Raw genomic sequence first — 14,568 nt, 5'->3', positions numbered from 1 at the left:
TTTTTCTTCTTCGGGGATTTGGACGTTAACTTCGTCGTGACCGTTTTTGACCCCAATACCGAAGTTGTTGAAACCATAGACACGACCGCGGCCGTTCCTAAATCCCAGGACTTAGCCGCAACCGATCCCAAAACCCTAATAGCGATCACGGCCGATCATGAATGCTTAGATGCGGCCGGCCCTGATGTATCTAATACTGATTCTTGGGACGCCAAGATTCAGGATACTGAAGGTCCTGATAATAATGAGATCTTAATAAACTATGTCTTGTCTGGGATACAATGGAACAGAAAGAATGTCAACATTGATGATATATTTGCATGCAATGTAGCACTTGAAATCATGGATGATAATGAGGATCATGAACCCACGTCTATTTATGAGTGCACTCAACGATCAGATTGGATCAAACGGAAAGAAGCTATAAACGTGGAGTTAAACTCTTTAAAGAAGAGAGATGTCTTTGGACCAATAGTCCGGACACCATATGATGTTAAACCAGTCGGCTATAAGTGGGTCTTTGTGAGGAAAAGAAATGAACACGGCAAGGTCGTAAGATATAAAGCACGGCTTGTTGCACAATGATTCTCACAGAGACCAGGAATCGATTATGAGGAGACATACTCCCCTGTGGTGGATGCTACTACTTTTAGAGTCCTGATAAGTCTGGCTATAAGAGAAAAATTAGACTTGCGTTTAATGGATGTTGTAACTATATACTTATATGGGCCACGGATAATGAGATTTATATGTAAGTACCAGAGGGTATAGAGTTGAAAAAAAAATCGAGTACTCGAGAACAACACTGTATAAATTTGAATAAATCACTTTATGGATTGAAACAATCAGGCCGAATGTGGTACAATAGACTAAGTGAGTACTTAGTGAAAGAGGGATATAAGAATAATCCGATCAGCCCTTGTATCTTTATAAAGAAATTCGGCCAGGGCTTTGTAATCATAGCAGTGTATGTTGATGATTTGAATATCCTAGGAACCTCTGAAAAGATTTCCCAAACAGTTGAATATCTTAAGAAAGAATTCGAGATGAAATATCTTGAGTACATAAGAGATGGAATCCTTGTGCATCAAATGGCATATACAGAAAAGTACTCAAGAGATTCAACATGGCCGAGTCTCACCTATTATCTAGCCCCATGGTCGTGGAGTCCCTCAGCCTGGACACTGATCTGTTCCGTCCTAAGACGGACGATAAAGATGTCTTTGGTCCCGAAGAGCCATATCTCAGTGCCATAGGAGCTTTGATGTATCTGGCTAGTCACACACGACCAGATATATGTTTTGCCGTGAATCTATTGTCTAGATTTAGCTCTTGTCCAACCCAAAGGCACTGGGACGGGAATAAACATATTATTCGTTACCTGCAAGGAACGAAAGACTTGGGTTTATTTTATACTAACCGAAACAAAGAAGGTTTAGTTGATTTTGCTAATGCAGGTTATCTTTCGGATCCACACAATGCTCGATCACAGACATACTATGTTTTCACACATGGTGGAACGGCCATATCATGGCGTTCCATGAAGCAGACGATCGCGGCCACATCTTCAAACCATTCGGAGATCTTGGTTGTTCATGACGCCAACCGCGAGTTGTTCAAAACAGGGGGTAATACGTGTTGTACTCTTTTTTCTTCACCATGGTTATGTCCCACTTGGTTTTCCTGGTAAGGTTTTAATGAGGCAACATCTAAAGCGTATTACAATCCCTGATGGTTATGGGATCCAAGGGGGAGTGTTATAAATCATATTGTGGATGCCCATAACCGGTCCAGTTCATAACCGGCCCAATGCTAGAGAGAGAGAAAGTCGACCGTGAGGAGAGAGAGAGAGAATCGGCATCTTGCATTTTCCTTATTAGATTATGATTTGTACTCTTTCCATATTTGTATTTCCTTTCTTTAGTCTTTCCATTATTCTACGACAGTGTAATTCCCTATATATAAAGGGCTCCTTATGTTTATGAATAATACAGAAACATAGATTATATTCTCTAGTTTCACAACATTATTCTCCCGAGTTCTTTTGCGTATTTTATTTTCTAGGGAATCTGATATGTTTAGATAACCAGGGAAAAAACTGCCGATAAAACTTCGAATTTTCAAATTAAATCCAAAATTTTTTTAACTCGTGTTTAAGCTAAAAAATACTCAAACTTTTAAATGTTAGTCATTTTATGTTTATTCGGCCATTTTAGAAACTCAGAAAATCAACTATTATACCGTAAACATCTGGTAACTTGTTAAACGACGTCTTTTTAAATACTATTTAAAAAGTCTTCTTCGACACCAATACTATTATTCTCAGCCTCATTATCATTCTCATTAGTCTCACTATAATTTTCATTATCACCTTCTTCACCGACTTGATTATGTTGTTCAATCATATCTCTCACTACGACGAACCCAAAATAACCCATCGTTCTAACCATTCTTTGTATTATCAATGACTCTGGGTTTTGGAGATTAGAAAATTGAGAGATTAGAGAATTAGAAAATTTAGGTTTCACGGAAGAGGAAACGATTTAAATATTTACAGATGTAAAACGACATCATTTCATTAATGTTTAATCAGTTTTTAAATAACGTCGTTAACCGAGTTAACCGACATTTACAGGTTTAACAGTTGGCTTTTCAAGTTTCTAAAATGGCCTAATTAACAAAAAAAATGGGGTTAAAATGACCAATATTTAAAAGTTAAAGTATTTTTTGGTTCAAACATGAATTCAAGTTTCTTTTGGCTTTAATTCGAAAGTTCAAACTTTTTATGGTTGTTTTCTCGATAACCAGGCAAATCTGTTTTTGATTAAAAAATATAATTATTTAGGTATTGTATGATTTTAGTTTAGTAGTTGTATAATTCATATAAGTTCATATGGGTGGGCACTTTACCCGATAACCAAAGCTGCACCCGAACCTGACCCGAAAAACCCGAACCGAAGTAAGAAAATACCTGAACGGGTATTAAGTTAAGAGAGATTGGATATCTGAACCCGAACGGGTAATATCCGAACCCGAATGGATATCCGAAAATAACCGAACATATGAATACTTACTCTTATATTTCTAGTTTACATCTCTTATTTTTTTTAAAAATGTTTATATTGATGTTACACGTACTTTAAGATCATAAGTATATATATAATTATGGAGAAAATGATTTGATATTCATTTAAAATGCATGTCAAACTTTTTGTTTCATGTATTAACAAAAGTTACATTCAAAGATTAAAAACAATACCCAAATTAATATCTATTTGTTTTTGAAATATTATCTCCAAACCTATTAATCATTCAATCTATAAAAAATAAAAAAACAGTTAATTGAAATCTATATTTTTAAATACAATAAACTTAAAAAATGAAAAATTTAATTTTTTTTTCTTTTAAAATCTAAATATCCGAACCCTATTCAAAATAACTGAACCCGAACTAAAAATACCCGAACCCGATCCGAAGTACAGAAATACCCGAACGGGTTCTCTATCCTTATACCGAAATACCCAAAAATCCGAAATACCAGACTCGAACCCGAACGGGTATCCGAACGCCCACCCCTATAAATTCAAAATTGACCCATAAATTTTAAAGGTTTTGAAAGCTGTGAGGTAGCCATTGGAACTTTCCTCATTGTCAGAAGCTGCTGCTATACATTGTTTATTTGGTAATAACTCCATTGCTCCTTGAAGTTGCAAATGATATCAGAGATATAGGCAGCCCAAACCATTATTTTTTGGGGCGTCAAAAATAAATCTCCAGCTAATTTACCTTTGAGTCCAGGTCGGTAACAAGAATTTTCTGTAGTTGAATTTGTGCATTTTGAAGTAATTGATTCTGCTTTTATTTCAATGTTAGACGTACAGGTTTACAAGCAACAAGTGTCAATTTGATATATATTCCTTAAAATTTTGTAATATTTTGTATTTTTCTCCAGTAGGATGAATGGAATTTTGTTTATCTCTTTTGAAAATGGTGAAATTTAGGAAAACATTAAATATCAATGATAGCTAGGGGTGTTCAATCCGGATATCGGTTCGGTTTCGGTTCGGTTTTTTCGGTTTTTCGGTATTTCGGTTAGTAAAATACAACTACCATTCTAAATCCATATTTACTTCGGTCCGGTTCGGTTTATATACCGTCGGTTTTCGGTTTATTCGGTTTTATATCAAAAAACATAATTCTTTATTTTGGGATCATATTATATGAATTTTAGAGTCATGTTGTCAACACATTCATTTATTAAAAAATATTATAAATTTAAATAAAAGAACAAAAATAAAAAAATGTTTCTATAAGAAAATAATCAAATCTATAATTAAAATCAAAGCTCAAAATTTTGATAATAAAAATAAAAAACAAAAAATAAAACAGAAGCACGAAGCACAAAAGAAAAGTTTTTATATTCTTTCATATTTAGCGTTCATCAAAGTCATGTTTCTTCTATTAAACACGAAACTCTATTCGTTTATAGATAAAAAAATTGTGAAGAATTTCCACTAATTGTTATCATTAAATTTATAATCTTTATTTCAATTTATTCAATGCTAAATTAAAACAAAAAGATCAAAAGAAGACTAAGAAAATAAGAAGCATGTTTGCGATGAATTGTTATTTAATTATAGTTCAAGTGTTTTACAAATCATGACTTTTTTATTACTGTAAAAAATATGGTAATAGTTATTAGCAAAAATATTAACTTATGATTTTCATACGTCGTTATAAAATATATACATGTTTACATGTTTCTATTTTTTGATCGGTTTTATTCGATTTATTCGGTTTTATCGGTTATATACCGAACCATATCCAAATCCTACGGTTTTTTAAAAATCATATCCATTCGGTTTGTATGGTATATACCAAATCCAAACCATATTATCTATTTCAGTTCGGTTCGGTTCGATTCGGTTCGGTTCGATTCGGTTTTGCCATATTGAACAGCCCTGATAGCATATAAGTTTCTCTAATTTTATTCTTCTAAATAGCAACCATTTGCACCTTTCGTTAGTTTATTACACGGGGACCTTTCAAAACTTGTTACACTTGGCCCTTCAATTATTACCTATTAAAAAACTCTAAAAATTTTGGGCTGAAAGGTGCACCGTGCACGAACGCTGCTTGAATTAGACCCAATAGTCTTTTGTTTTTGGTCTTTAAAATAGCTTTTCCTTATACAATTGCACTAGATAAAATCATAAAACAACCAATTGAAGTAGTCTTATAGAATTATCTTAGATAATTCACTATCTGCTAATTAATACACTATTAATTATTTATGAGTTACCCAGGTGGTTTAGTTTTAACTTTAAGGAAGAAGTAAAGTACAAGACATAATCATAGCCGTCATAAAACCTTAAATTATAATAAGGATCATAATCTAATAATCATTTCACCTAAAGCCTCCTAGCTCTTCTATGTTCTCTTCATGTCTCCTTCTCTCTAATTTCTCTCCCCGTTATCTGCCTTATTAAAGATTAAACTCTTGTTTTGCCCAACGAATAAAGCTTTTGAAGCTGAATGTTTGCTCACTGGTCCCAAATATTGTTGTGCGCTATAACTTGGTCAAAAATAAATGCAGGACCACAAAACTCTTTGTGAATGTAATCACTAATTACAGCTTTAATTATGCATTGATTATAACGCAGAATTAACCTATGACTAATCATATACATTAATCAATTCCTGTTCTCTTTTTCTTATATTCGTTGAAATTTTTAAAGTAGCATTAGTTTGAAGATTTTTTAGGAATAAGACTAGTTTTTTTAATCAACGGGAATAAGACTATTTAACTTGTATGACCGAGGTTGAACTCGAGACCGCAGGTCAAGTATTTATTTGATTTTGAAAGTCACTAAAGATTTACAGCAACTAGTAAATTAGTAATACTCCTGAAACATCTGTTCTGTTACATTGAGAATTTGAAACAATTAATATTTGATTAAGAGATTTGATAGTTAAGATGGGTCCTACATATGTTCATAGGATAAACACATCTCAAGAAATTCTTTGGTGGTTTAATCATTGAAACACTCTTCTTCCTGGTTTTCCTCCTTGGTGAATCATTACAAATTTACTTGGGATTTTTATAGGAAAATGAATGATTCTTTATTATATTATCAACGCACCAACGTACGAACTATATCTTTCACCATTCATTTACACTATAGCCAAACCCACAAGATCCTTCATCCTAAAAGATCATATCTTCATGAAGGTCTTCCACAAGTTCCGAAAGATTTTCATGAGGCTCATCGACCTCACCATCCCTTCCTCCTCTCGCCGGAAGAAGAACGGTTGTGAGGGAGAGAGGTCTGAGCCGCCAAAGATATCGTGCAGTAGTTCGTACTATTCATCTCACGTACCCTTCAGTGAAGCTATCGCAGACTGCATTGAGTTCTTCAACAAGTCTTCCACTATGTCTTGTGATGCGGGTCAAGAACTGGTCATGTCAGTTGACGTTCGTGACTGTTTTTACGTTTAGTCACATCTCTAAAACTCACATGTATCTTTTTTTGCTATAACATTTGATGATTCAAGGCTCTGCTTTTATTTTGTTCTATATGAGTTGTGATGATCATGAAACACTTATATTATATGAGCATTTATAAGGTATACATATGTTTCTGAATCTAGTTTTCTTAGAAACTCATAGCATTTTCAATAATTTTAAACTGTCCTACTTTAAAAAGAAATGTATAGGATGTAACTATTGTGATTTTTTTTTTAATTTTTACTAGTCTAGCTTCTTTATAAATTTCTAGTATTTCCATCTAGGTTGAAAGATTCATTTTAGGGTTTGGAGATCAGTTTCTTGAGTTTTAAGTTCATGATTATAAACCCATAGACATTCAAAATGATAACATCACAAGATTCTTTACATACTTTGGGGATAACATAGATAGTGTATAATAGATAAATGTATTCAAGAACCATTTACCAAGGTCATACTCATAGATATGACATTATTATCATAACCAAAACAAAACACACAAGAAGAGAAGGAAAATTTATAAAAGAAGCTGTTTCATTGCAAAATCTTTTTCTTTGACAATATTCCTTCAATAAACAAAGGTATCAAACAGTGTTTTTCTTATCCTTATTTATCAAAGGGTGTCTCACAAGAAACATCTCCACCACCGAACCATTATTATTACTCGTAGTTGAGTTTGCAAATTTCGCGCCTCTCTTCTCACTTATGGATCTCAACCTTGGACTAGTACTAGTTGGTCCATCATCAACATGAGGTTCCAACACCTTCGAATTTGGTTTTGAAAACAGTACCATCCAAGTTAGTTTTTGTTGGGTTCCTCAGGATCTATTCTCAGCTTCTGAAGCTCTTGTTTTATCCTTTCAAGCTCTTTCTTGAGAGAAGACAAAGATTTTCTCACTTGTATTCTTTTTTGCTTTTTTGAGATCGTACGTATTTGTTTCTTCAAGTTATGTCTCAATCTTGGCTGGATCCTCTAATCTCTCGCAAAACATATTTGTTTCTTCATCTCCACTTCGTTAAAAATACTCTTCTTTTTCGATGTTTTTGAGTACATTTTAAGGGTTTCGGAAATATATTCTATATAAGCGAGTGCTCATGTCGTAAACGTGATAGTTTGTACTTAGTATATTTGTCATGCCATGAAACAACTATAAATAGCTTGCTGCACAAGAAACTCAGTTTATGTTGTTAAAACAAATCTAAAAGGAGAGGGAAATTGTAGAAACCTAGATTTTGTTTTTCCTTTCCCTATGAAACACCATCTCACTCTGCGGAGAAGACAGAACAAAACTCTGTTTTGTTTTGTCAACCAACTGTTGATTCTTAGAAACTAGTTTAACTATAAAGCAAAACATCTTTTTTTTTTTGCTAAATTGTGAATATCATAGATATGAAAGGTCAGGGTTACAAAAGCCTAAACGTGAAACCTTGGCAAAAAAGAATAAAAAACAAGGCAATCACATGAAAGTAGATTAAGATAGCAAGCTATCTAATCCAAAGTTGCATAAGAGGAGAGAATTTCCTCCTATGTCTTCTCGCACTGATGGTGTTGCGGATATCCCTGTCAATGCTGTTGAAAGTTGTGTGCGCTGAGGCGAAGCCTGATAGATGAACTGCTGTATTCCGCTGCCTCCAGACGTTGTAAATCAGAGATTGTGTCGCGAGGTTCTTCAATGTGGAAGGTGCTGAGGTAGTGGAGACTCGTATCCAGGATAGAAGTTCTTCCCAAGAGAGGAAAGCTGTGCACGGTTAGGATCCAGCCGTGCAAAGACTAGCTTCCAAAGAAAGCAAAACATCTTCACGACTGATCGTTGCATAGTAATTGCAAGGGTATTCTTGTATCTTCATAGAGAAATGGGAAACAATCAAACAATGATCTCGCCTGTTCATCACGAACCGTAAAGGATTGTTATGGCGATGACTCATTAACATTGTCGCTGCAGTAACCACGAGACGATGTTGCTGTTGAGATACATTGTTGTTGTATCTTGGGGAGGAAGCAACGTACTAGTCAGGTTTAAGCAGAGGTTTAGTTTACTGTAGTGGTTCGATAATGGCGGCACGGTGTTTCCACTTGTTGCTGGTCTGCACAGAGCAGCCCACGGCCTTTTCTAAAGCTGCTGCTTCTGCTGGTTTATGTTGTAAGCTGTTTGGAATCGACTGCTAGATAAGGAGACATTTGCTGCATCTACAAGTTGAAAGTCACATTATTATGCAGATACTTATTCACCTGATGGCTATAAATTGCAGTTGAGAGCTGGCTATTGTAAACTGGTTGACTCATCCAAGGCATGGAAGCGAAAAGAAAGAAAGACCCACATAAATAAACCGAGCACAGCGAAAAGAAAAAACCAACAATTTATAGGCAAGACTTACTTTGAAAGAACTTGAGCTCCTGAATAAGCAGCCGATAATATTACTTCATTAGAAACATTTAGCAAAATGCCTCCGTAGCATAGTGGTATTGCGTTCGCTTCGTAAGCGAAAGGCCGCGAGTTCGATCCTCGCCGGGGGCTTTGTCTACTGTTATTTTTTATTTATCTAAATAAACCCCGCGCGGCGTTGTACGGAAAGAACCATTGCACAATGGATTTTTCCATCAGTATTTATAACACTTTACACTATTTTTATTGCTGTTGTCCAATGCATTCCTACTTGGTAAACTAGGGGTATAGCCTCCGCGCAAGCACGGAGCCGGATAAGTTATTGATCGTTGTGTAGTTTTGTGTACGGGATTTTGTCGTTTATTTTTTTCTATTTTTGTTTTTCCGTGTTGTATATAATGGTGATGAATATAACATTTGGAAATCACACAGTTTGATTAAGTTGATATAAGAATGACCGGCGAATTCATATATATTATTTTCGTAATGATTTGATCGACCATTAGCAATATTAGCGCTTTCATGTTCAAAAGATAAAGTTTATGAAATTGTATAGTATTTACTTAGGTAGTTGTTAGTATATAAAACAAATAGTGTAAGGAACAAAATAAAAAATTTGAATTAAAAAAATTAAACAATTTATCGAACAATAAATTAAATTATTTTTTTATTTTACCTAAATTAATTTCAAAAATATAGAATTGTAATAAACTATTTTTTTAAAAAAAATTTATAACTCTAGAAAAATTTATAAAATTATACGATTGCAAAATTATTTATTTTTAGAGTTTTACTCGACTTTGTTAAAAATAGTTTATGGTGAACAAAAAAATGTCAGAAATAGGTAAACCAAAAAAATACACCACTGACAAATCTTGTATGAGTTAGAACCCGTCAACGTTTCATTAATAATCCAAAATATAAATAAAATCTCCGAACAGAGAAAACATGCAAGGAAAAAAATATCCAAAGTTTATGATGGAAAACAAAGATAATAGCAGTTTTTAAAAATGCATAGAAAAGACGTTGACGGGCTGATAAGAATATAATAGATATTTCCAATCACTCATGGCAGCACTTACGGTTGTTCTGAGCGTCTGAAATCTCTGGAGGATTTGTTGCAGCACATTCCTCATCGACCTTGTCTCCCAAAACAGACGGGCCCGATGATGCTGCCAATCCTACGTCACTTTCACTGCTTGGAAGAATGTTCTCATTGTGCTCCTGAAATACATGAACGTGATGAGAAGTAAAATTAGACAACCTTGCCATGGTTCTCTATGATGGTGGAGATAGTGATGGTACGGTGATTGCTTCCATCAATTTGAGAGCTCTCCATGTTTTGGCCTGGATCTTGGCAAGTAGCTATGAATACATCAAACACTATGTTGCTGGCATGAGATTTGAATCCACCTAGAGAGCCTGCAACAACATAGACGGTGAGGTTCTTGAGTATATTGAGCTCCACCAAGCCAGACACACTCGTTTTCAACACCTTGTTCCCTATCTCTCTTCTAATTACTGCCATGTCCCTCGATGCAGTTCACCGCAGCAGGTTTGTTAAGGTCGGAGAAGAAGTTATCTGACCAATAAATTTCAAGTTTTTAAGTCTCAAGTTGACACTAAGCTAAAAAGCATTGTTTTAAAATCAAACCAATACCATAAAAAAGGAACTCACCAGAGATTTCGATCACATCCATGTCAGGGGAATCATCGCTGAGGAACTCAATAACATTATGCACACCTTTGGTTACCATGTCCATCCCCATTGCACCACACCGGTGTTTCAACTGAACCATACATAGCCATTTTTTCCCTATCAATGTACAGTGAACAGTTTGTAGCCTCGTAAATCTAATTGACATGCATCCACAAAATCATTATTTCATCAGCAAAAGTTTCAATCTTGAGTCGAACCACACCACAAACATAAAAAAAAATTTACATCTTGGTGGTACTTGTTGAAAATGACAGCCGACGTTTCGAAGTGATCTGGATTCTCCTAGGAAGGCTTAAGTTCCATAGCACGTTGGCACGACAAAAACCGGACAATAGGCGCTCTAGTTGTACCGTCCTTCAGCTTCGCCTGAGACGTACCCAGCCTTGCAACCTCTGTTAGTCCTAGCAACCAAATAACTTTCCGTTATAGCCCATCACAACAGAGTTTACATCATATTAGTTAATCGGACAACTTCAAAGCGATCAATCAACTTTCACGATCGACCCCCTATCGTAGCGATGGATGGTAGTGATTCACACGAACTGGGATATAACCGTGGATCTCGGAATTCTGCCCAGAGAAACATACGCTTAAAGTATTAAAACTGATAGCTTGAATATTGATTAAACAAATATGGTATATAGTATTCCATAGAAAGTCAAATTGTCAATACATTTTCCTGGGTACTATGTTCTAGGCGGAGAAAGGTGGCGGGGACAACGACCAATTAAGCAACAACAACACTGGAGGCTGACATCTTCGAAGGTTGCTAAAAGCTGTGACAGTTCAATTTAGGAGTAATTTAATAAGAGATTTGGGCCTCAATGTTTGTTTGAGGAATTATATATACTGAGACGGATCGTTTCAGAGGTGAAACGGTACCATAACTAATCGTTGGAGATATAGAGAGATGAAGATGAAAAGTTTCAGAATTTTTTTTTATAAGCTAAAAGGGTAACGCTTCGGTTTATCGGTGGAGACAGAGTACTATAAAAATCCTAGATACATACAAAAGAGATTTAGCCCACTTATATGTTTTATTGGGCCAGAATGCGGATTTTACTAAATAGGTTTCGATGATCAAAGTTACACGTGAGTATTGAAACATTACAGTTATGTGTGGGATCCACTATAAGAAATCCTTCATAAATACATATTAGTTTCGGTAATCAATGTACAAAGTATCCTTTAGTTTAGTGGTATAAATGTTGGTGTTTATATCACAATAACTCGGGTTCGAGCCACAGACTTGACATTTTTCACACTTTTTAAAAGTGGAGCCCGCTTACCTGCTGACGTGTCGCATCAAGAGTGATGAAACTGACTCATTATAATATAGATTACAGCAACGTACTTTGCTATAATATTATTCATTCCTATGTACTTTGCTATCTATCATTCCTATAACGTTAGTCATCCCTTTTGATTTTTCCTATGCTTTTTTTTTTGAACAACTGATACTTTTTATAAATTAAAAATGGAGAGAGGAAAGTAGAGGTTCAAGCCCAAAACGTAGAGGCTAGTCCACAGAAAAACAAGAAGGACACCAATGGACCTTAAGGACCTGATTAGCTAAAAGATCAACTTCTATGTTCTGAGAACAGGAGATGTGATTGAAGACGATAGAATCGAAGTTGGCAGAGAGACTTTTGATATCCTTAAGAACACCATAGATTTCTTTCAACTGATTTGGGGAGGAGATTGCTCTGATGAGCGTTGCGCAGTCGGAGAGGTGACTGAAGGAAAACCTAATTCCATAGCTTTTGTGATGCCTTTGCGGAGGGCCAACGATTCGGCCATAAGAGGGGAGCCAACATTCTCGATGATCCGGGCGCCTGATGAGAGGGATCCCGTTAGCTCACTGGTGAAAAGCCAGACAATACCTGCTCGGTTCGATGAAGCATCCCAAACGGCATCTACGAAGCAGCAGAGCGTCCGTTTGGGGGAGTCTGGGGACATGTCGATGGGCCGATCTGACCGGTAAGGCTTCGCTCCTACTCGATTTGTCCAAGCTTTGGGCTTGGTCCCATTCCAAAGCTGTTGCTAATCATTTTGTTGCTACTTCCGAAGGTTGAACCGTCTTGTCTTCGAAAATTAACTTGTTTCTTGCTGTCCACAGGGACCAGCAGATCCACAGGAACACTGGTGCTCTAATGCCTGTAGGTGGGAGACAGATCATCTCTCTGGATCTCACCACCAAAGTTTTAAAATCCGCCTCCTCAGCTATGTGAATTGGTGATTTGAGGGGGAGAAGAAGCCACACTTCTTTGGCAAACGGGAATTGAAAAAAGACGTGCATCGCTGTTTCTTCTTTCTTACAACGAGGACACATGGCTGCAGTGTTCATACCTCGTCGTTGTAGTTCCTTCCCTATGCTATTAATCTATTTTGTATTGTATGGATTATGTGGATCAAATGTTGGGAATAGGGTCTATGCGTACCAAATAAATATAGATGCTAACAAAATATCGTGTATAAAAATCTGATCAAAGGTCTCGGTCTCCACAAATAAAACGAAATCCCTGAAATGCATATGGGTTATGCTGTACGTAAATTAATAAAAATTTGAGAACACCTTTATAAATTAATAAAAATCCATGAAATACATGTTTAATAGTTGATGTCCTGCACCTTGTGCGGATTAATATATTTATACATCTAACAATTTTTAATAAAATAATAATAATTAAATTAGATACAAATTTTAAATTATTATAAATTATAAAATTTCAATATTCATATTGGTAATCAATTTATTAAATTGTATTATTTTGTTTCATATTTTTATTTATGTGATGTAGATTTTGGATCAAAATCTTTTTTATAGTAATAACTAAATTAAGAAATTTTGTATGTGAAACTAACACATATTGTATTTGGACTGAAAAGAAATCATGTAGTACTATAAGGATTATAAAAAAACTACAAATATAAAACATTAACAAATAACAATAGTTTAGGAGTGTTCAATCTGGTAAAACCAAACCATTCAAAACCGAACCAAACCGAAATAGAGAAAATAGTTTGGATTTGGAAGTACCGAGGATGTTATGTTTAGAAAACATCAGTATATGAATATTTTTCAATATATTAAGGGATCAAACCGAATAAACAAAAGAAACCGATTAATTCGGATATATTAGTATACTTATATATAAATTTTATAATAATATGTATTTGATCAATATTTTCAATAAAAATCAGAGAAATTGGCTATAATATTAGTCATTAAAATTATAAAATGAGAGAAAAGTAATGATGATATTATCGATAGATATTGTTAATATATATTTATTAATTCCTAAATATCATGATAATTATATATTAAAATATATTTTTAAAAAATATTAGTATATATATATTGGTAAAATATATTAATGTTTATTAATTATTTTAAATATCATGATAAATATATAGATATCAAAATAAACAAATTAAATAATAATATTAATTGAACTAATGATTTATCCTATAACTATGGAAAAGATGAAAAATAAGCAAATTAACTAAATAAACTGATTAATTCAGATATATTAGTATACTTATATGTAAATTTTATAACAATCTGTATTTGATCAATATTTTCAGTAAAAATCAGAGAAATTAACTATTAGCTAAAATATTAGTCATTAAAATTATAAATGAGAGAAAAGTAATGATGATATTATCGGTATATATTATTAATATCTATTTATTAATTAAATGTCCTAAATATCATGTTTATTATATATTAAAATATATTTTTAAAAAATATAGTATATATATCGGTAAAATAGGTTCATGTTTATCATGATTTTAAATATCATGATAAATATATAGATATTAAAATAAAAAAAAATTAATAATAATATTAATTAAACTAATGATTTATCATAAAATTATGGAAAATATGACAAGTAGGCAAATTAACTAAAATCATGGAGAAGATAACAAATAAGCTAAATCATTTCATAAAT

General features: G+C 34.0%; 1 protein-coding gene, 1 non-coding gene and 1 pseudogene across 2 annotated transcripts; 2 read left to right on the top strand and 1 right to left on the bottom strand.

The window, feature by feature from the left end:
* Positions 1 to 5,841: 5,841 nt before the first annotated feature.
* Positions 5,842 to 6,529, top strand: BNAC06G22260D. Its single transcript, XM_013874196.2, has one exon. The coding sequence runs from the start codon at positions 6,116 to 6,118 to the stop codon at positions 6,497 to 6,499; it is 384 nt and encodes a 127-aa protein (XP_013729650.2). The 5' UTR covers positions 5,842 to 6,115; the 3' UTR covers positions 6,500 to 6,529.
* Positions 6,530 to 7,042: 513 nt separating this feature from the next.
* Positions 7,043 to 7,500, bottom strand: LOC106433345 (annotated as a pseudogene).
* Positions 7,501 to 8,952: 1,452 nt separating this feature from the next.
* Positions 8,953 to 9,024, top strand: TRNAT-CGU. The gene has a single exon. It is a non-coding gene; the product is annotated as a tRNA-Thr (tRNA).
* Positions 9,025 to 14,568: the final 5,544 nt, after the last annotated feature.

Source organism: Brassica napus, chromosome C6, assembly GCF_020379485.1.
Source record: "Brassica napus cultivar Da-Ae chromosome C6, Da-Ae, whole genome shotgun sequence".
NCBI classification, from domain to species: Eukaryota; Viridiplantae; Streptophyta; class Magnoliopsida; order Brassicales; family Brassicaceae; genus Brassica; species Brassica napus.
Note: the sequence above shows the minus strand (reverse complement) of the source record. Positions and strands in the feature narration are given on the sequence as shown.

Bases quoted from the DNA above. Each gene is read 5' to 3' on its own strand.
- BNAC06G22260D (XM_013874196.2), top strand. From the start codon at position 6,116: ATGATTCTTTATTATATTATCAACGCACCAACGTACGAACTATATCTT.